Source organism: Saccostrea cucullata, unplaced genomic scaffold (assembly GCF_032062105.1).
Source record: "Saccostrea cucullata isolate Sc308-1 unplaced genomic scaffold, CSIRO_AGI_Scuc_v1 ctg4504, whole genome shotgun sequence".
In the NCBI taxonomy this organism is placed as follows: Eukaryota; Metazoa; Mollusca; class Bivalvia; order Ostreida; family Ostreidae; genus Saccostrea; species Saccostrea cuccullata.
Window position 1 is genome coordinate 1 of NW_026931261.1, and position 22,744 is coordinate 22,744.

At 33.1% G+C, this 22,744-nt stretch overlaps 1 protein-coding gene across 1 annotated transcript; it reads left to right on the plus strand.

The window, feature by feature from the left end:
- Window positions 1–693: 693 nt before the first annotated feature.
- On the plus strand, window positions 694–20,733 carry LOC134232001 (uncharacterized; the record flags this gene model as incomplete). The annotated part of the gene is given in 3 exon segments (XM_062713942.1): window positions 694–2,062; window positions 18,800–18,807; window positions 18,931–20,733. Coding segments are annotated over 3 exon segments (3,044 nt in total), but the record flags the coding sequence as incomplete, so codon positions are not given.
- Window positions 20,734–22,744: the final 2,011 nt, after the last annotated feature.

A 22,744-nucleotide genomic window follows, 5' to 3' on the forward strand; every position in this document is an offset into this window, starting at 1 on the left:
CCTCCTTTGACCATGCCAACTGTACAGGGCTTTACTAAATTCTACCTTCTCTTACCCCCCCCCCCCCCTTCTCTCTTCAATACACCCAAATCACCACTAACCCCATTACCGCAGTAAACTAATTCAAATTTTTGCTAAATTTTCTCTCGAAATGTCATCAATCTTCAAATAATTAGCTAAAAATAACATTTCATGACTTTCAAATCACTTTACAGTGTAAAAATTGGGGTCTCTATAGGGAAAAGACCACTAATTATTTTCCCATAGAACTCCATACAAACCTTAGGCCCTCTCAGTACTTTACTATGACAATTTCAGAAAAATCTTTAGCATCATTTCAAACTTTGTTCTAAGCCCTAACAAAAAATACTGAAAAAAATATATGGTCCCATTGCGTTTATAGGTCAAAATTGCAGTTATTTTCAACTTATAGAGATTCGCAGTAAATAACACGCGACATAAAAAATCAACCCCCACTCCTAAAATCTTCCCTGGTATTTCTATAGTTTCTGTAATATTCCCTCATCCCATCATTTATTTCAAAGGTCATTAATTTTACTTTAAAATGAAAACAATTAAATACCTGATTTCAGCCAATGGCGTAACGCCTACCCATTCAGTAGTCGGTTTAATGTTCCATAACAAACAAAGCCATGTGTTCATCCGGGGATTTGGTGCTCTCATTCCTATAAGGACACAATTTCTTAGTCCTCGCAGAATTATACGACTCAAAGAAAAATGATATTGCAAAAGATACGGAGGAATTAAAAAACATTATTTATCCTACATACAAAGAAATCACAAACGATCTAGAAACACAGATTACTAACTTGGATGGAAAATATGACAAACTTACAACAGCCGTGACAGAACATGGAAAACAATGGCACAGAGAAATTGACAATGTCATCAACGCCATGAAAAAAGAAATTGATGATTTTAAAGTAAAACACCATGAAATGTTGAAGAAATATGCAGAGGAATTCAAACAATTACAATGTCTTATTGAACAAACTCTGTTCAACTTGAAAAAGATCGAAGAATCAAATGAAGTGTCTATGACCATGGAATACAGCTCCAGAAACAAAGAATTCAGCAAACTTCCTCCCACAGTTAATGTATCACTGTCCATTTTTAATGCTAAACCAATAGATAGAGAAAAGCTCTACAAGTTGTTTGGATCTCTTACACCATTATCTATTACATCAGAAGAAAATGACTACAAACTAAAGAAACAAGAAATAACAACCAGAGAACTGCTAGAAGAACCAGAACTTATCACTTCTATAGAAACTGGGTATGAAAAACTCCGCAATGTTACCTGTCTCAATGAAGAAGAAATCTGGACAAGTGGAATAGTCAGTGATATGAAATGCTTTAACATTCAAGGCTCACATATCAAGACAATAACAAAAGAATCAAGGACATTTCCCAATGATATAGCCGTGACAGGTGATGGAGATCTAGTATACGCTGATGGGAGGAAAGGGACTATTAATAAGGTTAAGAATGGAAAGACAAAGAAAATAATCAGGCTACAGGGCTGGACACCTGGTTATCTCTGTGTCACCTCCTCTGGGGATCTCTTGGTTAGCATGTTCAGTAATGATAAAACACAATCAAAGGTTGTCCGTTACTCGGGCTCCACAGAGAAACAAACAATCCAGTTTGATGAGGAGGGTAAACCTCTGTATTCAGGAAATGACACAATTAAGTACATCAGTGAAAACAGAAACCTGGATATCTGTGTGGCTGACAGTGCAGCTGGTGCTGTTGTAGTTGTCAACCAAGCTGGAAAACTCCCATTTAGATACACTGGTCATCCTCCTACCGTAAAGAAGAAACCATTTAAACCTTATGGCATCACAACAGACAGTCTGTGTCAGATCCTGACAGCAGACGGTGATAACCACTGTATTCACATCCTAGACCAGGACGGAGTGTTCCTCCGTTATATAGATAACTGTGATCTGAAGGATCCATGGGGATTATGTGTGAATAAAAATTATTTGTTTGTTGCTGAATGGGGAGGAAAGGTTAAGAAAATTAACTACCTTAAATAGAGATACATGAATATGCATAATTATGCTTGTGAAAAGGTTGTCACAATGGGTTTATTTTTTTATATAAATTTGAAACATATCATTTTGTGAGATAACATTTCATTGCAAAGAATATTTTTTTTGCTTAAGTTTTCAGAAGATGAAAAGTGGAAAATGTAGACTACATAAACATGATAAATATGAAATTATTTTCAGAGAATTTGATGAAATATTTATGAAAGGATGTTACATTGTTATAATAAGGATACACATTGAGATCATGATATGCTGGTTTTCATTTGAATTGAAGCAATTAATTATTACTTCTTATTTAAAAAAAAATATACCGGTCACGGTAGCCTAGTGGTAGAGCGTTCGCTTCGTGATCGGGATGCTTGGGTTCGATTCTCGATCGCGGCGCCGCGTCATACCTAAGACGTAAACATAGGTAGTGTCTGTTCCTTCGCCAAGCACTCGGCACTAGAAGTGAAAGTCACGGGTCTTTCGGATATGACCTTAAAAACGTAGGTCCCGTGTCACGGTAGGCGTTGGCACGATAAAGAACCCTCACTGCTCAATGGCCCTGAGTGCCGAGTATAGGTCTAAATTTGAAGCCCTTCACCGGCATGAGTGAAAAATTCTCAAGAGGGACGTTAAACAATATACAATCAATCAATCAATCAATCTTATTTAAAATAATTTCTTCTTAAGTTTATACATGTAGGTTCAAGATATTGGAAATAGATGCCGTATATTAGGCTTTTAATGCGTATGTTTGTACCAACTTTTATAATATTCAAGACAATTCTGTAAACGTATTACATTTAGCAGTGTATTTTATTTAGCGATTTTGGTGGAAAGGAGAGTCCGCTAATTCACGCACATCGCTAAATGTCTTGTATATTAACATTTATAGCTACGTGTAGCACATTCAGACAGCATTAAATCAAATCTACACTAACTAGTTGAAAATTGAATTTCCGCCAAATATCGTAGTTGCCAAATGTAATACATTTACAGTATTACATGTATCTTAAAATATGAAATAAGTTGATTTTATTTTTGTTATAGATTAAATATAAAGGGTAATGTGGTATTCTATGTAGAAAATTTAGGACTGAAAGTTGAAGTTGGACTCTAACCCCCATCCCCGCATGAAATATGTTTTTCAAGTTTAGAAACTTTCAACGGAATACCAAATCAATTACAAGTAAATGCTATAGGTGCCTAGGAACGGAGTCCACCTTTCTATATCTACACCTATTTTTTTTGCGAACTAAAAAAAAGTGGCGATAACTACAGGTGATTTATATTTTAAAACATCCAAAATAACACAAATCTGTAAACTGCTTATAAAAATGGACTCATGGAAAGTTCAGAGATGGGATCAGGTTTCCTGGAGGATTATGTATTGATCAGGCAGAAGAAATATTCGTAGTAAGTTTGGATTTTTTTTCCGATTGAAAAGAAAGGCATTACAAGTGGTTTGAAATATGTAAGACAAAATACAACCAAGTTATAGGTTATATCATTTTAAAAACTATGGAATTGGCTTTAAACAAAATAAATGAAAGCCCAGAATCAGCTGTTGTGGCAGACTCTTTGGTGTTCTACTATTTCAAGTCTTATAACAACTTTCCAACTTTATACACTAGGGGTATATTCGATTAAGCGACACAGGTTACACGAGTCACTAGAGTTGTAAATAAAACAACCTATCTTCGACACGGGTGATCAACCCGTGTTACGCGAGTATATTCCTCAGTTTACCTGGAGTAACAGGTAAAAGAAATGGCGGGAGGTGAAGTCGCATTGTTAATGCGAAAACTGTTTCTGCATAAATTTGTCAGTATTTGTATTAGAAATTTACAACGTCAATGAAAAAAGTCTGGGGCTAGTTTCACAAAGCTGTCTTATGACTAAGAACTGTCTTAAGACCGAAAATTATCTTAAGATTGCACCATAGCTGTTTCACAAAACGGTCATATCTTATGATAATCTTAAGATCTATCAAACTCTTAAGACAACTAGATACATGTCTTAAGTCTAAAATGAAACAGGCACAGTATATATTTTAGCTAAAAACCGAAGGATATTTAAAGATAAATGGTTTGTAGTAAAAGAACAAACCTTGAACTGTATTTGGGAAAACGGAACACCCCCCTCCCCATCGCAAAAATAATTTGTCAGTATATAAACGATAGAAAACCTAAAATGTACCTACTTTATGTTTTTCCACTTTATTCTATCCAATGCATTTTTTCTTTGCTTGTGTCCCCTTCCAACTGAAATGCCCCCTATTAAGGCCTTGTATGTAAAATTCATATATCATATATAACTTTATTCAAAATTGTTTCATTTGAATGCCATACTTCGCAAGAATATCACAATAAGTATGATCAAGCATTACTAACTTAAGCATTTTTTTAATGGCTAAAGTAATTCCAGATCTTGTGTTCGAGATGCATAAAGTTTATTTATTGATAGGTTACATTAACATCTATTTAATAAACAAAAATACGAAGTATTTGCATTTTTATGGATTAGATAAGTCTCTGTAAGTAAAAGAAAAATAAAATAATGTAGCTACTTTTCATTTTTAGACGTTTTACTTTATTTTATTTCATTATGGTGATTTTTTTTAAATGAGGAAATAACAGTACATTCAGTGGTACAAAATTAGATGAAAATCAAACTAGAGTTACTGTGAGCAATGAGCTCACTAAATGATACCCCCCGCCTCCCATCTGGTTATAACGGATGACAAAGTCCATGAGTTGCCATGGCCGGGAAACCCAAAATATGTGTCAGATCAAAAATAAAAATACGAGGTGCACAATGGAAATATGTATAATAAAGATTCTGTGAAAGATTCATCAAATTTCATTCAGTGCTATGGGAGGAGTTGCGGATAAGAGATGGGTACCCCAAAGCATAACAGACGGACGGAAGGAATTAACGATTACTATATACCCTCCCACTTTTCAAGCGGGGGGTATAATGATTTTATTCTTGGGGTATCCCTCATTAATCTACAAGAATGCGTAATGTGTATGAAAATCATGCTGTAACATTTGATGCAGTATGTTACTATGTACATGCTTTCTTCATTCGTTCTTACATGTTACAGTACTGAAAATATAAAATTTTAATTGGAAATTTTTTTTTTTGTTTCTTTTTCATCTCTAGCATTGTTATTTTACTGCAGCATTGAAGCGAATCGAATTTTATGAACGAACTTTGAACACAATTTGATGTTTCAAAAGGATTCATTGCTATAATCATTTAGTACTTGGAAAGGTTCAGATACTCTATTAGCATTAATTAAAAAAGCATCTCACTAATGCCGCTAGGAACTCCTAATTTCTGAGGAAGAAGACATTTAAACAAATTTATTCATTTTTTTTATATATGATTATGATATTAATTCAAATTTAAGTTTATGACCCAACATACACAAACACACACTCTTATTACATTAAAGTTGATACAATAAAATGTTTATTTTTTGGGGGGTACGTATATCTGAAAAATTAAGGAAAGGCAGCTAAACCTCGTGCAAACATATTTTTAAAAAATTCTTGTGAAATTGAAGAATGAAATTCGTCTTAAGATTTGTCTTAAGATTTCTTATACGTAAGATAGTTTTATGAAACAGCAGTGACAAATCTTATGATTGTCATAAGTCAGATCTTAAGATGATCTTAAGATCTATCTTAGGACAAATCTTACGATAGTTTTGTGAAACCCAGCCCAGCATTATAATTTTGACATTCCTCTTTTTTTTTTTTTTTTTTTTAGTTTTCAGGTCAACCTCCTAAAATTACTGTTGTGTTATCATTGACAGTTTTTAATTTAAAAAAAAAAGTTTTTCCATTAAAAAAAAAAATATATATTCCTTTAATTGTTGCCCGAACCCCTGGAACCTGTTTTTCTGTAACAAAAGAAATTACGACTAAAACTAAAATTTTATGTTGATTATAAATTTTTGAAAATAAACTGTTTAGCAAAAAGTTACCAAAGAAACATTCTTAATTCTATTCAAGAAGAATAAAATCGCAGAATTAAATTTTGGTCTTAAATGTAAGTTCTTTTGTAAAAACGGGCCCCTTGATTACAAAAATGTCTAATAGATGCTTATTGATTCACTAATAAAAATTATTTTTATAGATTTAACAATCGCAGCATAGATATTTCGTGTTAATTTCCTTATGAAGTCAAATTATTATTATTAATAATTCAGTTTTAAGATAAATACAGGATCGAATTTGAGAGCAAAATAAATTTTACAGTTGCATGTACATGTATTACAGTGTAATCTTATAAATATGGAGGTCGGGTCCCCAGAACCAACCGATTCTTTTTTTTACAATAAATGTTATAAGTATATAGAAATTACCTTTCAGCCTTTAATTACAATCGTAATAATTATTGAACAATTTCATGCGTATTTTTTTAAAAAAAAAATTTTAGTTGAAATATTGAACATTATTTTTACAAACTCAAAATTAAATTCCACAGCCATGTAATACCATGAAATAAACACACTAGCTCATGTTTTCTTAATTCGAACCGGCGTCACATTTTTTTTTTTTTTTATAAAAGTATGTGTCTCTCACATCCTATGACTAACACTATATTAATGAAAAATGTCAGCTATGGTACTTTTCTGACCAATTATTATACCCAATGCAAAATGTTACGGGGGACAGAATAAAGGTACGTAGCAGCTGGTGGAAGCGCTCCCCACACTTTTTTTCAAAACATCTTTTTACTTTTAAAATATCTTCATTGAAAGACCACCGATAGCTTTCTCACCCTTTTTAATACAGTAAAGCCAAGCAAGGGTGAAGTCGTCTTGTATGAATAAAATTTGGTGCTGAAGGAAGTGGGATCTACATCCCCCTCCTCTAACTAAATAGGAGTTTCGTTTTTTTTTCTCTCTGGATTGCCTTCCCCCCCCCCCTCCTTCAAAAACAATGGTACGTCACAATAGTATTTAATAAAATTGACATGTATGTATGTGGAGACATTCTTATTCTACTTTTTTATGTTAATAAGAGGGGTGTTGCTAAAACGCAGAACGGAAAACGGAACGGAAAACAAAAATTTTAATTTCAGATTAAATCATTTAAAATACATAAATTTTATCAGAAACGGTAAACTCATGCATATTTAATCCCTCATTAATAAATGCAAGTTTATTATAGCCCTGTTAAGTCTCTTATTCACGAAAACCGCTGACAAAGCAGTGACGTAGCATCGCTTTAGATGGGGGGGGGGGGGGTGTCGGAGAAGAAACAATCAATTTACTAGTACCTGAAAAGAACTGGACAAGCGAAAAAAGAAAACAATTGTTCAAATCGGAAGGGGGGGGGGATTCCATCTCAAACTTCTTTCATTACTTATTTATTTACACTAACTTACTACATTAATTTAACAGAAAGTGTTGGGGGTTTCAATGAACATTTCTACAGTGAAAACCTTATGTCTGGAAAAAGGGGGAGGGAGAGGCTAACATTTGATATATAGATGAATCATGTTAACTGGTAAGAGAAATAAAAATATAAAAAAAATATCTTAAGAGTACTGCTAGAGTACCCCTTTCCGGCAAGATCGGATAAACACCTCGAGTGTAAAACTTGTTAACATTTTATACAAAATAGAGTTGCTTTCTATCTATAGTATTTAAATCCTGGATATAAAGAAAGAGTCAAAAATCTTAACTGTGGCAAAATTTATGTATCATCTGTACAGTCAATGAAGTTAAAGTGTGTTTGGAGGTGGGGATGGGTATGAATGACCCCGTAAACATTTTGAGTTTCCCTGTTTTCCTCTCATATCTGAAAAATTGCAACTAAAGAAAACAGTTGAACACGCTAATAAAACACTTTGCAAGAACTTTTTTCTTATGTTCATATTTTAATTTCTCAATATGCATTGATATCATGTCACTGGTGGATTTAGAAGGGTCAAGACGCCGAAGACCCCACCCAAACCTATTTTTGGTGACCAAAATATACATGAAATTTATCAAATCAATTTTTATGTTGCTGAGGGCACCTATTCCGACCCCAAAATACCCCCCCCTCTATTTTCAAGATTCCTGGATACTCCACTGCATGCATAATCTAAATGTCAAAACGGGTGCATGCTTTTTTGTCTTTACAGATACATGTATGTACATACTAGTATTTTTTCCTTTCGCCTATTTCATATTTTTCATTTATTAATGAGCTTTCTTAAAAAAATAATTTGAACGAAACCTTCAGAATGATACTCGGGATTTGAGTCTAGTTAGTACACAGACTATATTTATTGACCATCGCATGTGAGTGGTGCATCAGATTCATGAATATATCGTTTCATTTTTTTCATTAGAGGTGCCTTTTATATCATGAATATTGCTTTTTATGTGTGATTTATATCAAATCTAGGTTATTTGCTCGACATTAATTTTCCGTTTTCCATTCCGCGTTTTAGCAACACCCTAATAAGAGGAGGTATTGACTTGTTGAAAAATATTGCAAGGATAAATAATCTATAAAATACATGTTGTATCTGTAAGAAAATACATTTTGCTGAACAATTAATTTCTGCTTTGAGGTTTTGTTTTTAATTATCTGTTATTCTTTACTTGATTATTGGTTATTGTTTGTTAATAATTGTTTGTCCTATTCAAACCAGATATACAGGGAATTAACTGTTTTCCCCGCCATATATATGCAGACACTAAACAACACGAGATGTTTTATTTAGATCACTAGAGTTCAATCAGTGAGCATGCGCATATTTAACACTAGTGCGACACGGGTTGTCTTAATCGAATACACTCTACAATTCCCATGACAACTTAAAATACCGGCTTTTTGACATCATTGACAGCTGCTTTTTTTAAAAATAAAAATGTGACAAGTAATTACCTTGTCATTGGTCATTTGCAAAATGATTTTATTAAAAACATTCTATTTGTAAATACAAATTACTCTGGAAGCTCATATCAAAAAGATGCTTGAATTTAATTGACAATATCGAATTGGTTTTTGGAGGTCAGGGCTTTCAACAATCTATTGGAATCCCCATGCGTACCAATTGCGCCCCGTTATTAGCTGAACTATTTTTGTATCTATATGAAGCAGGATTTGTCCAAAATCTTCAAACTTATCGAGATGTCATAGGGACTAAACATTTTGGTCTGATGTCCCTCGACGTCCAACATCACACATACTGATTCGGGTTTTCTTGGCCGACTTCGACCACTTGTTTCAATCAAAACGAGCTGAAATTAATTAGCTGAAGAGTTCTAGCAATAGTTTGCTTCAAATCCTTCGCACTAAGGTTCATTTCTGTCAGTATTAGAAGTAGTACAAAGTATTTGATGCAGACTATTGCTTGAAATCTTCAGCATCGGAGGTCTAAAGGAAAAGGATATTTCTATGAAAAAACAAAAATTTTATATTTTCTTTAATTAAAACCTTTCAAAGGTAAGAAACGAAAGTTTTAAAGTGATACAGACTTAAAAATATGTGTAAAGGAAAAAAAAGACACATAATTCATCTCAGCCCGTATTGATTGAAAGAAGTGGTTAAAATCGGGCCAAGAAAACTCGAATAAATTTGAATGATGAACTTTTAGTCCCTAAAAAACACTTCATGGGCGTCGAAAGCTAATTGAAAGTGGGGAGGGCTAATATGCAAGGTCAATTTGGGGGGGGGGGGGGCGGTTGTGCGGAAGGGCTACCCCCCCCCCCTCCCCCAGTTCCGACGCCTATGCACTTGTGGCCTTGAACTCAACATTTAAATATAACGATGATGTATTCTCGATCAAAAATGGTTATGTATAAGCACTTGCTAACAGAATATTACAATGTAGTGAGTATGAGTATCAATGCAGATCCGTATAGAATTGATATCTGCAGAATTTGACCATGTTTTCTTATAAAATCTTTAATCCATGACACACTGGTAATAAAATAAGGATGCCTTATTTCCATTTGTGGCACTAACATATCTCTGCATTTGTAATACAGATAAAATGTTTCCTTGAACACCGTATCTTGAGTGATAGGATATGTTGAACAGATTTTAAAATCCCAACCATTATTACCATCAATATTGCAAATTCTTGGACATCTGATTTTTTCTCAGACCCACTGCATTCGATATAACAACAGGTCTGGACGATTTCTAAATATGGAAGTCAAGAACGATAATCGAAAGTTGCTATAAATGTACATCAAGTACACGTAATTATTTTTCGGTCCAATCAGACAACAGCATTTTTACACACCCCAAAACATGTTTTAAAAGAACAAAAAGATAACACGTGCTTTTGTTTTTTTCCTCAAAAAGATTTTTTTAACAAAAAATCTTTAGAAGTAAGATGAAAACTTTTGAAGAATAAGGTATTCCCCACATTTTTACTGTGAACAACCTTGACATTTTTATCTCGGTAAAAAAAAAAAAATAATGCACGATAGAATGTAATCGTTTACAGAGGTATACATGTAGATCGCACCAGCAAGTTTTTATCAAGTTCAATTATAACATTTACCAGAATATATTATATGATGGTAAATATAATTTTGCTTAGCCGTCCAATTTTCATCGATAATGCTTAAATTCAATGTGTATAGATCAACTCACACAAGTGTTTATCGTATGGACTATACACATATAGTTTTGAATTCACGCGTTTCACGAGCGCCGAATACTTCGCTATGCAGACTTTAAATGGGCATAAGGAAAGGCATATAACGTGGAGAAAAGAGAATCCTGTAATTATACATGAATGCGTTTTATCCCAATATATCTTACTTCGCATATCAGAAATTGCATGGACTACTAGTATTCTGTAATAAACACTCAAAAATGATAAAGACTGATATCTTTTCGATAAGATTTTTATGTCAGGCTCTAAAAGCTGAAACTTTACCATATTTGTATCAATTTTTTAACGTAAGTTAAATTTTTGGGATTGCTACCTCCTAGAGACAGATTTTTTTTATTCCACTGAAAACGTATTCTAAGCTTTCAAGTCGTGTTTGTTCACGGTAGAATTGTCGTAAATATCATATTATTCCCAAATGCGCATAAAGTTTACAAAAAGTTTGTTCTAAAAAAATCTTTTAAGCAAAAAACTTAAATACCACGTGTTTTATTTATTTTCTCATGGGTTTGTCTAAATGCTGTTATCTGATTGGTCAGAAGGATTAGTGCCTTGTTTATTCTGTGTATTAATAGCAATTCACGGTTATCGTTCTTGACTTCCATATTTAGAAATCGTCCAGACCTGAACAAAGCTTGACTGCATTTAGACAGTGTGTCGGTATGTAGATAACCGTAAATAAAACAAACACAGATTTCTCTTCAGGCTGAGTAATTTTAATGCATATAGATATCCTAATAAAATATGTTAACTAAATGCTTTTACAAAATAAACCTGATTCTTTGTTACAAACATGGCACTGACAAATGAATGCACATGTATAGGCACCAGAGAAAAAAAATGTACACATGAAATGATGATGTGAGTATGCATCAACTGATGATGTCATTTTTCTTTATAACAAAAATGTCATGACAGGCGAATCAGTTCATATTGTAAAAAAATCAACACATAAGTATAACTGATATTGATGTGACATGCAAATACACTGTGCTTCTTATAAAAGTCTTCCTTTTGACTGCAAGAAAAATATGCCATGAGACATGTTACAAGAATATGGACACCCTTGTGCAAGAAAATTAATCTTAAATCCTAGTATAGTCATGAATTTTGACTTTTTATACTAATAAATAAATATTGCTTTTGAAACTAATTTTATTTTATTACGGTACAATGCCAAAATATAATCAGGAATCAAGGGAATAGGTAATTGGGCAGAATCTAGGCACAGCCTTATTTAGCCCTCTCCCAAGTCAGGTTACAATCAGTTTACATTTTCCTATCTCATATTTCCAATTTTTTAGTTGCATTTATAAATGAACACTTTTTCCCTTACCCCGAATTTTATCAAAAAACACAAGAGATTCCTCAAAAGATTTTTTTTTCTTGTATCAAACACCATCGTATTAATTTTTTTTAAATTATATTTTTATAGATTTTTATATTTTAATCAATTTTTCTCACTAGTTTCATATAATATAATGATTAATCATATTATCATAATTGAACTAGCATTCTATTAAATTTAACTTTCAGACCTGACTTTTCTTACGGTTTGTTAGCAGATTGTTAGCAAATAACACATCATCAGATACATGTATATCAACCTTCAAGCACACTGATGTGGCCCTGTTCATAGGACCAAATCGCAATCAAAGATATGTACCATAAAAAATCGTTACACACACAATACCATTAAAGCTGACATGAACTCTGAAAAAGGCATCAGTTTTCATCTTTGTACGACTTACTAACGCCCTTGTCCACCATATTTCTTCAATTCCGCCATATTTATCGAAGATTTTTGGCCACCTGTACCTGCTATATATAGCCTTGTAGAATTGTTTCACTTGAGTGATTTTCTAGCCTGGCTGTCGACATGTACACATCTCCGATAGCACAGTTTTTAGAAGTCCATAAACTGAATAAACTGACCAAATACATGTTTGAAAAGTAAGAATTCAACCAAACAATAGAACTATACCGAGAATTAAATTATTTTTGAATGCATTTGCTGCAATATAGAAAATACACTAACACGGAATACATTCATGTACAGCAAAAATCCATGCAGGTCGAGAAAACGCGTCAAACGCAGTGATAAAACATTTACCTGAATATACTGCTATCGTTACAGGGATGTGCACATGTCGAAAGAATTATCCTATTTTACTTTTATTGAAAAATGCATCTCAGTAATCCATTGCTAACTCAACAGTAAAAGATGCTTGGACACACGTGGCCCATGCCGATCATTTTATTTGCTCAGGGAAAATATCAAAGGTTGAAAGCTCAGTAAAATGCAAGTGATTTTTTCAAAACTAAACATTACTCTTGTCTGTAAATGTTGCAAATAGAATTTATGATTACATGGTTTAAGTTCATTAAATTTATAATAAAGCATGCATTATTACGAATCATTCACCTTTTGAAGATATTTTCCTGTGATAGGAGGGGGGGGGGGTGTAATAAAACATGCATATTAAAACTCTCATAAAAATAATTTAAGGAAACGTCTGAAACATATTAATTTCTTTATGATTAATTATTATCAAATAAATACTGTGTATTGGCTTTATTAGACCTAATATAATTTGATTTAAAGTTATTTATAATTTTATGTACAATGAATGAAAACATACCCCACGCTCCCCCAAAAGTCGAAGTGCTGAAATTCCCAGAAAAAAAAAAATAAATTAAGGAATCGTAATTTTCTTGTTATATGCAAATCTATGCACATTGTGTCCTAAATATCTGCAAAGTTTGACGAAATTGTGTGCAGCGGTTTATGAGGAATTGCGCTGACAAACTGCTCATCTTTATATTCAAGATATGGCCAAAATCTAAATGTAAAAGTGCGGAAATTCCCGAAAAAATAAAGAATTCGGAATTTCCTGGTGATGTGCAAATCTAGACAAACATTGACTCCTATAAATATTTCGAAAGTACGACAAAACTCTGTTCAGTGGTTTATAAGAAGTTGCGCTGACCAGAATTTAATGTAAATTAAATTAATAGACATAAATAATTAACGATTACTGGAAAAAGCAGATAGAATTAGAGAGCAACCCCCACCCCCACCCCCGGGAGAATTCAACATTCTACCTACAATTAGCTTTTTAAAAATTCTCTTGTCTGTTGCCCAGGTTCAGGTTCGACTCGTACGGTTGAGCATAGGTGTCGGAACCGGGGGATAGTTTTTTTTTTTTTTTTTTTTTTTTTTACAAATATATGCTTATTATAGACACTGAACATTGCTGCGTAGGTTTAGCCCCCCCCCCCCCCCCCCCCCCACACACTTTCCACAGACAAGTCGCAGTATAGGTTAACAAAGAGGAAAGTGTTGGTGTTTGGAGAAAAAATTTGTTACTGAAGTTCGAACCTACCTCCCCCCTTTCCCTACACGAAATATGATATTCGTGTTTTGGAAAAGGACATTTCCCCTTTTTTTAAAGCTTCTCAGATTTTTTGAACGTATAAAAAAAATTTTTGCACTTAGCCCCCCCCCCCCCCCCCCCACACACACACACTTTCAATTTGCTTCCGATGCCAATGCGTTTGAGAAGGTATTTGAGAAAGTTCCCAATGTACCCATTCCTGTGATGTATATTTCACGTTTATTATATCCCCCGCTTGAAAAGTGGGAGGGTATATAGTTATAGTTATGTCCGTCCGTCGGTCTGTTACGCTTTGGGGTACCCATCTCTTATCCGCAAATCCTCTTATACCACTTAGTGAAATTTACTAAAACTTTCACAGAATCTTAGGTTTATTACATATTACCATTGTGCACCTCCTATTTTACTTTTTGATCCAACACGTATTTTGGGTTTAGCGACAACAGCAAAATATGGACTTTGCCATTATAACCATATGGGAGGCGGGGGTATCATTTAGTGAGCTCATTGCTCACAATACCTCTAGTTTCTCTTTCAATTTGGCCGTTTGGGTTAACTTCTTGTCCAAATTTAAATTATTATTCAATTTATGAAGTTTCGACATCCCGCCTGCAAAAAAAAATCCTTGATCTGTCCTAAGGCTTAATAAATGGTACAGCAGAAAGTGCGTAGGATCTTATACCTATTATTGCCCTAAGGGATGGTTACAGAGTGAGAGAGAGGGAGAGAGAGAGAGAGAGTTAGTTCAGTATACAAAAGAGTAAATAAAAATTATCCGTATTCAACCAGTGTCAAGAATCCCTACCCTAGCTTTTAAAATTATCTCCCAAATACTCCTACAGAAATTATTTATATAAATATAAAAAAAAAAAAATAGCGAGACTATCAGGCAGGGATACTGAAATCTCGATAGAATCTCTATAACAACATAATTATAAAACATTTATACATTCCTCAAAATGCACATACTTTGTGGTCGGAGTGACACATTTAAAAAAAATTCAAAATTGAATTCGGCAGAGATGTCTGTCTTCCAAGAATATTTAGATAACGGTCATGTCAATTATTTTTGCACGCCCCCCCCCCCCCCCGCCTAAAAATCAAATGCCTAGATGTCAATCTGAACAGGGGATGGCATTTCTTCCTGTGTTTGTCTGTTGAATAACGTATAGATCTATGTACACATAAAACAAATTGTATTCTGGTTAACTGCTTTTAAGATTTGAAGTAAATAATTACCGTACATCAAATTACTTGGTTTAGATTTGAGATTAGTACTAAAATAATCAGTTATAATTGACAAATGAATTTTGCGACGCAAACCAACTGCAGACTATATACATGACTTTGTATAGAATGTATATTAGAACTACATTTAGATAGACAATTCACAATTATAGCTTATGAACAGCAGTTATAATACACCCCCCCCCCCTTCAGCCGTGCAAATACCAAATAACTTATCTTTCCACTTGTGATATTTTCCCTGACCAAAATCTGATCAGCACGGACTAAGTGTATCGGCCTGCTAGTCTGTACGGAGTAATGACAGTGTGTTTACTTTTGAGCTTTTACGGAGTTTATTTCTTTTTTGTGATGCATATTTCAATAAATGGAATTCAGGGTGTATATCACTTGACTTGTGCACATCTTCGAACGGATGCAGTAACCTTATTACCAGGTATGGGTACGTTTATAGCGTTCGAGGCGTTTTCTCGATATGCACCAATTGCAAGGGGCTGCAAATCAAAGACGTTGGTTGTTTTGTTCCATTCAAATGATATAATTTCAAAATGTGTCTGCAGATTTTACTGCTTTTTATTTCAAGTTTATTCTGCATAAATTGGCGCCCTGAAAAAAAACGTATGCGTGACGTGCATCTAAATTTCTCACCAAACTTGCATTTTTTCTTTTGATTCAAATCAATAATTATTCAGAAATATGATTATTATGTTGTTTATTGTGGTTTTGAAATGTCTTGATCTCCTCATGTGTTCTCATATGCTTTACCATCGGAGATGTGCACAAGTCGATACCCAAACCAAAAAATCATTCAACTGTAACGAGCGCTTTTGGGTATATATCGTTACAATGAGACAAGGTATCTGAAAGAAATATGGCGGAATACGGCTATAGTTGGTATGAAACAAGTCGTACATAGATGAAAATGTTGCGTTTTTAAGAATTCATGTCAGCTTTAACAGTCAACTTTAAAAATAAGTCTTCCGCACCAAAAATCTGGATATAATTATTAAAATTCCCAAAGAGACATCATGCACAGAAATAAAATAATAAAAAAATCCTACTGTTATTCTCTTTCCTACAGTAAACATCATTTTTCATTCTTTTTACCAGAGACATTATAATTAGGATAATATCAGAATTTATCTGCAATGGAGTACTCAGTGAACAAACATAATTTAAGAAAAGTTTCAAATTCATTTGGTCTGACAGCAATACAAACCCTGATTTCAGAATGCCACTGATTGATTGATTGATTGATTGATTATATATTGTTTAACGTCCAGCTCCAGAATATTTCACTAATATGGAGACGTCACCATTGCCGGTGAAGGGCTGCAAATGTAGGTCTATGCTCAGCACTTACGGCCTTTGAGCAGGGAAGGATCTTTATCGTGCCACACCTGCTGTGACACGGGGCCTCGGTTTATACCACCCCATTAAGTTGCCTTTTACGACAAGCAAGGGGGTACTGAGGACCTATTCTAACCCGGATCCCCACGGGGCTACTGATAGTGATACACTAAATGGGGTATTTTGTTGTTATTGTTTGTATTTATCTTTATACGTTGATCAATCAAAGAAGAAAAGATAGCCTTTGAATTTTTAAGAGACGATGTTTTTAATGGTCATGATCTCAATACAATAAAATGTGTAAAACTCACATAAATGGGTGAAAGATCTTAGTTGGTCACTCTTGACTTGAGTGAATTAATATTGTGATGCCATACGTATTTCATAAAACGTACAGTGCACTGGAAAGATAATTGATAATCTGAATGTGTTGTACCTAACACCTCCGACTTTAAAATCACCCAGAAGGGTCCATAATTCAAGTGTTTTTCGTATTAACTTAGACTAGGAAGCGTGTCTTTCCTCTGAGGAGGAGAATGTTCTTGCTCTTTTTATGGTGGGGTGGGGGTCGATGGGTTACTTTACTACATATGTTTGTTTATTTGAAACTTATAAAGGGGTGTTGAAGGGGCTTACACCCCCACCCCCTTTAGCCTAAACATTTGTAAAAACTCTGTATTTGTTCACCTTAAAGGTCGTATAATAATATTTTTACAAGTGATAGTAAATAAAATTATTATAGGTTTTTGAAATGCTCAAAGCTAAACAATTTTATTTTGGGAAGGGGGCAATGTGAGTTTGATGATCTTCAGACATTGAACTTTGTCAACAATTTTGGCATTTTGCTTAAGATATCCGATCCTCAGCCAGGAAAAGTAACTTAATTTATAATTTTATTCAAAATGCTTCAAATTAACGCTTGAAATTGAAATCCTATCTTGCAACAATTTTCATTTTATGCCTCTCAATTTGATTCAATGTTCTTTGAAGTTTTAAAAAACGATATGAAAAAAGTTTATGTTTGTACCTCATAAAAGTATGAAAAAGGACATAGTTAAAGAAATCGAAATTCCTTTAATCTAGCCTGAGTTACCGATGTTTATAAGCATGATTTAAAATGAGAAGTGATTTACTGTGTTTTCTATAATAGGAAACACTTCATACGCCTTGCATAAAAAAATGATCCTAGGAAAAAGGAGTTACTAAAGTACCGAATAAGTATGAATTTTATACAATTTTCTTCAAAAGCCTGGATACCTATGATCCTAACTCCTAAAATATATTAGTTAATCAATTTTCTATAAGAAAATATGCTGTTGGTAGTTCTATTTGCGTTTCCTGAAAATTTATTTGAGATTTACTGATTTTTCTGATATAATATGATTAACTTTAAAGATGAAGTTTAAGAAACACAATGGGTAAATACACATAACTTTGAGAATTTAGAGACATTTTTGTGACCATTTTTAATTACTCATTGTCTGATTTTCAGGACCTGAAGGGGGGGGGGGGGCTCAAAGTTCATATCACAGGCACTTTACGTTTTTGAAACCTTTCTCTTCATAAATAAAAAAAATGCCTTGACTATATTATAATATTTATTATAGTATATGGAATTTTTATTTATGAAGATAAAGGTTAAAAACGTCAAGTGCTTGTGGTTCATGTTACTACGCAATAAACACTGCAAGAGCGATAACTCTAATTTCAGAACGTTAACAAACTCTGTCTGAAATTGCACTCTGAAGAGGACAATCAAGAGTCTAGAACATGTAAACAAGATGAAAAAAAAACCTGTCGTTTAATGACTTTCGTTATTCTAAAAATGTGAGACAAGTTTTCTAGTGACTACATGTACAGCGGTAATTATATTTAGAAATTCATTATCAAAAATGTTCTTACAAATGTACTTTCGGTTTGTATATTTTTATGATAATTTTTCAAAGGGTAATTTCAAATTTACTTTTATTTAGCCTAAAATTGAGACTCGAATAATTCAGTCTTAGATATGCAATAAAGTTGTTCATCAAATAGATTCCAACATTAAAAATTTGTATTTTAAATACAATGCTACATATATATGTACCTTTATCATAGTTTTGCAGGTAAATACAAGGAAGTAATATTAATGAGTATTCATTGACCAGCCCAAATATCAATTAATTCATAAAAATGTTGAATTAATTCTTATGACAAAACTATTCTTTATATCTATGAAATATTTACAGAAGCTATGGATCCCCACCTCAGTGCCCAGGATGTGATGAGATGTGACCTTTGTGAGACAGCTATAGTACAGATGTACTGTGATTTCTGTCATGTCAATCTCTGTAAGCCCTGTATTGGATATCATATTGCTGATGAATATGACAAACATAAAATTGTCCCATTCCAACAAAGAAAATCAACCTTGATCTATCCAAAGTGTGCAACACATCCATCCAAATTATGTGATCTACAGTGCAAGTAATGTAACTACCCTGTTTGCTCCTTATGCTCTGCATCAGAACAACATAAAGGACACAATTTCTTAGTCCTAGCAGAAGTATACGACTCCAAGAAAAAAGATATTGCAAAAGATAAAGAGGAATTACAAAACATTATTTATCCTACATACAAAGATATCACAAAAGATCTAGAAACACAGATGACTAACTTGGATGGAGAATATGAGAAACTTACAACAGCCGTGACAGAACATGGAAAACAATGGCACAGAGAAATTGACAATGTCCTCAATGCCATGAAGAAGGAAATTAATGATTTTAAAATAAAACACTTTGACATTTTGAAGAAACATGCAGAAGAAATAAAACAAATACAGACTCTCATTGAACAAACTCTGCTCAACCTAAAAGAAATAGAAGAATCAAATGAAGTGGCCATGTGCATGCAATGCAGCTCCAGAAACAAAGAATTCAGCAAACTTCCTCTCAAAGTGAACGTATCACTGCCCATTTTAAATGCTAAACCATTAGATAGAGAACATATGTACATGTTCTTTGGATCTCTTGTACCATTATCTACCACAACAAATGAAAACGGCTACAAACTGAAGAAACCAGAAACATCAACCAGAAAACTGCTGGAAGAACCAGAACTTATCACTACTATAGATACTGGGTATAAAAATCTCCGCAATGTTACCTGCGTCAGTGAAGAAGAAATCTGGACAAGTGGAAAAGTCAGTGATATGAAATGCTTTAACATTCAAGGCTCACATATCAAGAAAATAACAAAAAAGTCAGGAACATTTCCAAATGATATAGTAGTGACAGCGGATGGAGATCTAGTATACTCTGATGGGAAGCAAATGACGGTTAATAAAGTTATGAATGGACAGCCAAAGGAAATGATCACACTACAGGACTGGATACCTGGCAATCTTTGTGTCAATTCCTCTGGGGACCTCCTGGTTACCATGCGCAGTATAGATGCAACACAATCCAAGGTTGTCTGTTACTCAGGCTCCACAGAGAAACAAACAATCCAGTTTGATGAAGAGGGTAAACCTCTGTATTCAGCAAATATGACCATTAAGTACATCAGTGAGAACAGAAACCTGGATATTTGTGTTGCTGACTATGGAGCTGGTGCTGTTGTAGTTGTGAACAAAGCTGGAAAACTCCGACTTAGATACACTGGTCATCTTCCTATGAAAAAGATTCCATTTAAACCCTGTGGTATCACAACAGACAGTCAGAGTCAGATCCTGACAGCAGACCGTGATAACAACTGTATCCACATCCTAGACCAGGACGGACAGTTCCTTCGTTTTTTAGATAACTGTGATCTAAAGGCTCCGATTGGTTTATGTGTAAATAAAAATTATTTGTTTGTTGCTGAAATGGGAGGAAAGGTTAAGAAAATTAATTACCTTACACATGTTAAATAGAGATACATGTACAAGTATATGTAATTATGTATATGCTTGTGAAAAAGGTGATTATCACAAGTCGCGTCTATTTTGATTGGTTTACAAATGAATTTGAAATATTTCTTTGTAAACAAAAATCACATTTATTCTTCAAGTTATCAGAAGATTATGTGGGGAAAATGTAGACAACATATATTTGATAAATATCAAGATATTTTCAGAGCAATTTTGAAATTTTTATGAAAGGATGTTACATTGTTATAATAAGGACAAAATATTAGATTTACATTGAAATCATTTTATGATCTGGTGAATTTCATTTAAATTTAATGGGATTTATTGTCAATTCTTTTTAAAAATAATTCTTTCTTCAGTTTAAAGTTAAGATAGGATTGTTCTCTAGTTTGTGACTAGATGAAACATTCAAAGTAAATTTGCTTATATGTCTTATATATTTAGTTGTAAGGGATTTAAAAGACCATATTTTTCTTTCCTCATCACAATTGTACAACTTTAAATAGAAATGGTAAACTGCTTTTGAAAACTAATAGGGACTTTATTTTTGGCTGAATGAATGTGGCGTATGAAAATATCTTCTTTTCTGCCTCTCAAAATTTTATTAGAACAGTGAATCTAGTTATAATTTTTTACACAATCAAAGACTTGAAGAAATTTTTAAATGTAAGTTAAATTAATCAAAAGGTACAAAAAAAATTATATATATATATATATATATATATATATATATATATATATATATATATATATATATATATATATATATATATATATATATATAAAAATACGATTCTTCAAACAAAGTAGAACCATGCTAGCTTTTAAACGCTTCCAATCAAAGGACAGATTTAAGCCAAAAATTTATAAAAAGTTGCGGCATTGTTAAGGCTGAAATAAGGAGGCGGGGCCTTATTTATACAGGAAAAGTTTACTGTGACGTCACACTAAAATATGGCTTTTATGTTTTCCTCATAATACCAGAAAATGAAATAACTTGCAACTTTAAACTGCATTAGCATAATAAACAACAATAAAAAATTATCAATGCATTTTAAAAAGTTGCTAGTAAAATCCGATACAGCTGGTTACAAACAGATCACTGATCTCGATGAACTTGTCAATCATGCATGACGTCATTTTGGTAAAATGACGTATTTCATGTGTTGTGAGAGGCAGATTGAGGAATTTTTTAACAATGAAAAATGCGTTTTATTATAAAACAGAATGTTATATTTACAGGTTTTAAAGAGCTATTAATACCAATGTATATCCTTTGTTCAGTGCGATTATTCATTAACTATCGAGATGATGTATTTAAATAATTTTGTCGTGTTTTAATGTTCAAGTTAGGTATATTTTACATCGAGGTGCCTCATTAAATCGTTCTTTCGCAAGGGCATACACTAAATAAATCTTAACCATTTTTTTAAATATGAATAAAGGATATGTTCTTTAACTTGAAACTGCTGCTGCGCTTTCTTTAAATCGAGAGATTGACTTTTACAAGTACACAAAATATTTGTTAAAAGTCAAACATATTTCGACATGGGCCTATTTACTTGAAATTTTGACTTTAAAAAACGGGAATTCTATTCAAAGCAGCAGCACTTTCCAGAAAATACAAAGTATAGAGCAACAATTACTAGATTGAATTTTTAATTTTAAATAGGGTATGCCCTTGCGATATTTAAATTTGTTAATGACCTACATTCAGTACACGTACTATGCATTCATCACGTGACTGTCCATCGATGGGGCCAAACTTCATATCGTACAGAGTAGGTTATACTATGCTATTTCCATAAGTAATTAAGTTCTGTTATAATAAAATAGCTGAATAAAAATAAATTAAGTTTTAAAAACAACACCCGTTTTTGCACTTCTATTTTCCGTTGATTTCTCATTGTAAGCCTTAACAGTGCTGCGGTATTTTTTCTCTCTTAGTAAACGATCAAAACTTTTTGTTTTTGTATCATTTTGTACACTTAAAAGACTACTTTATTATAGTTACGTTAAAATAATAATATAAAAGAAGAGTCAAATATAGGAAGCATATGAAAAAACCTAACATATCTTCAAAAATAAGAAAAACAGAGAAAATTCGGATTATGTTTGTAGCAACTTCTGTCATATTAAAGACAATTGTA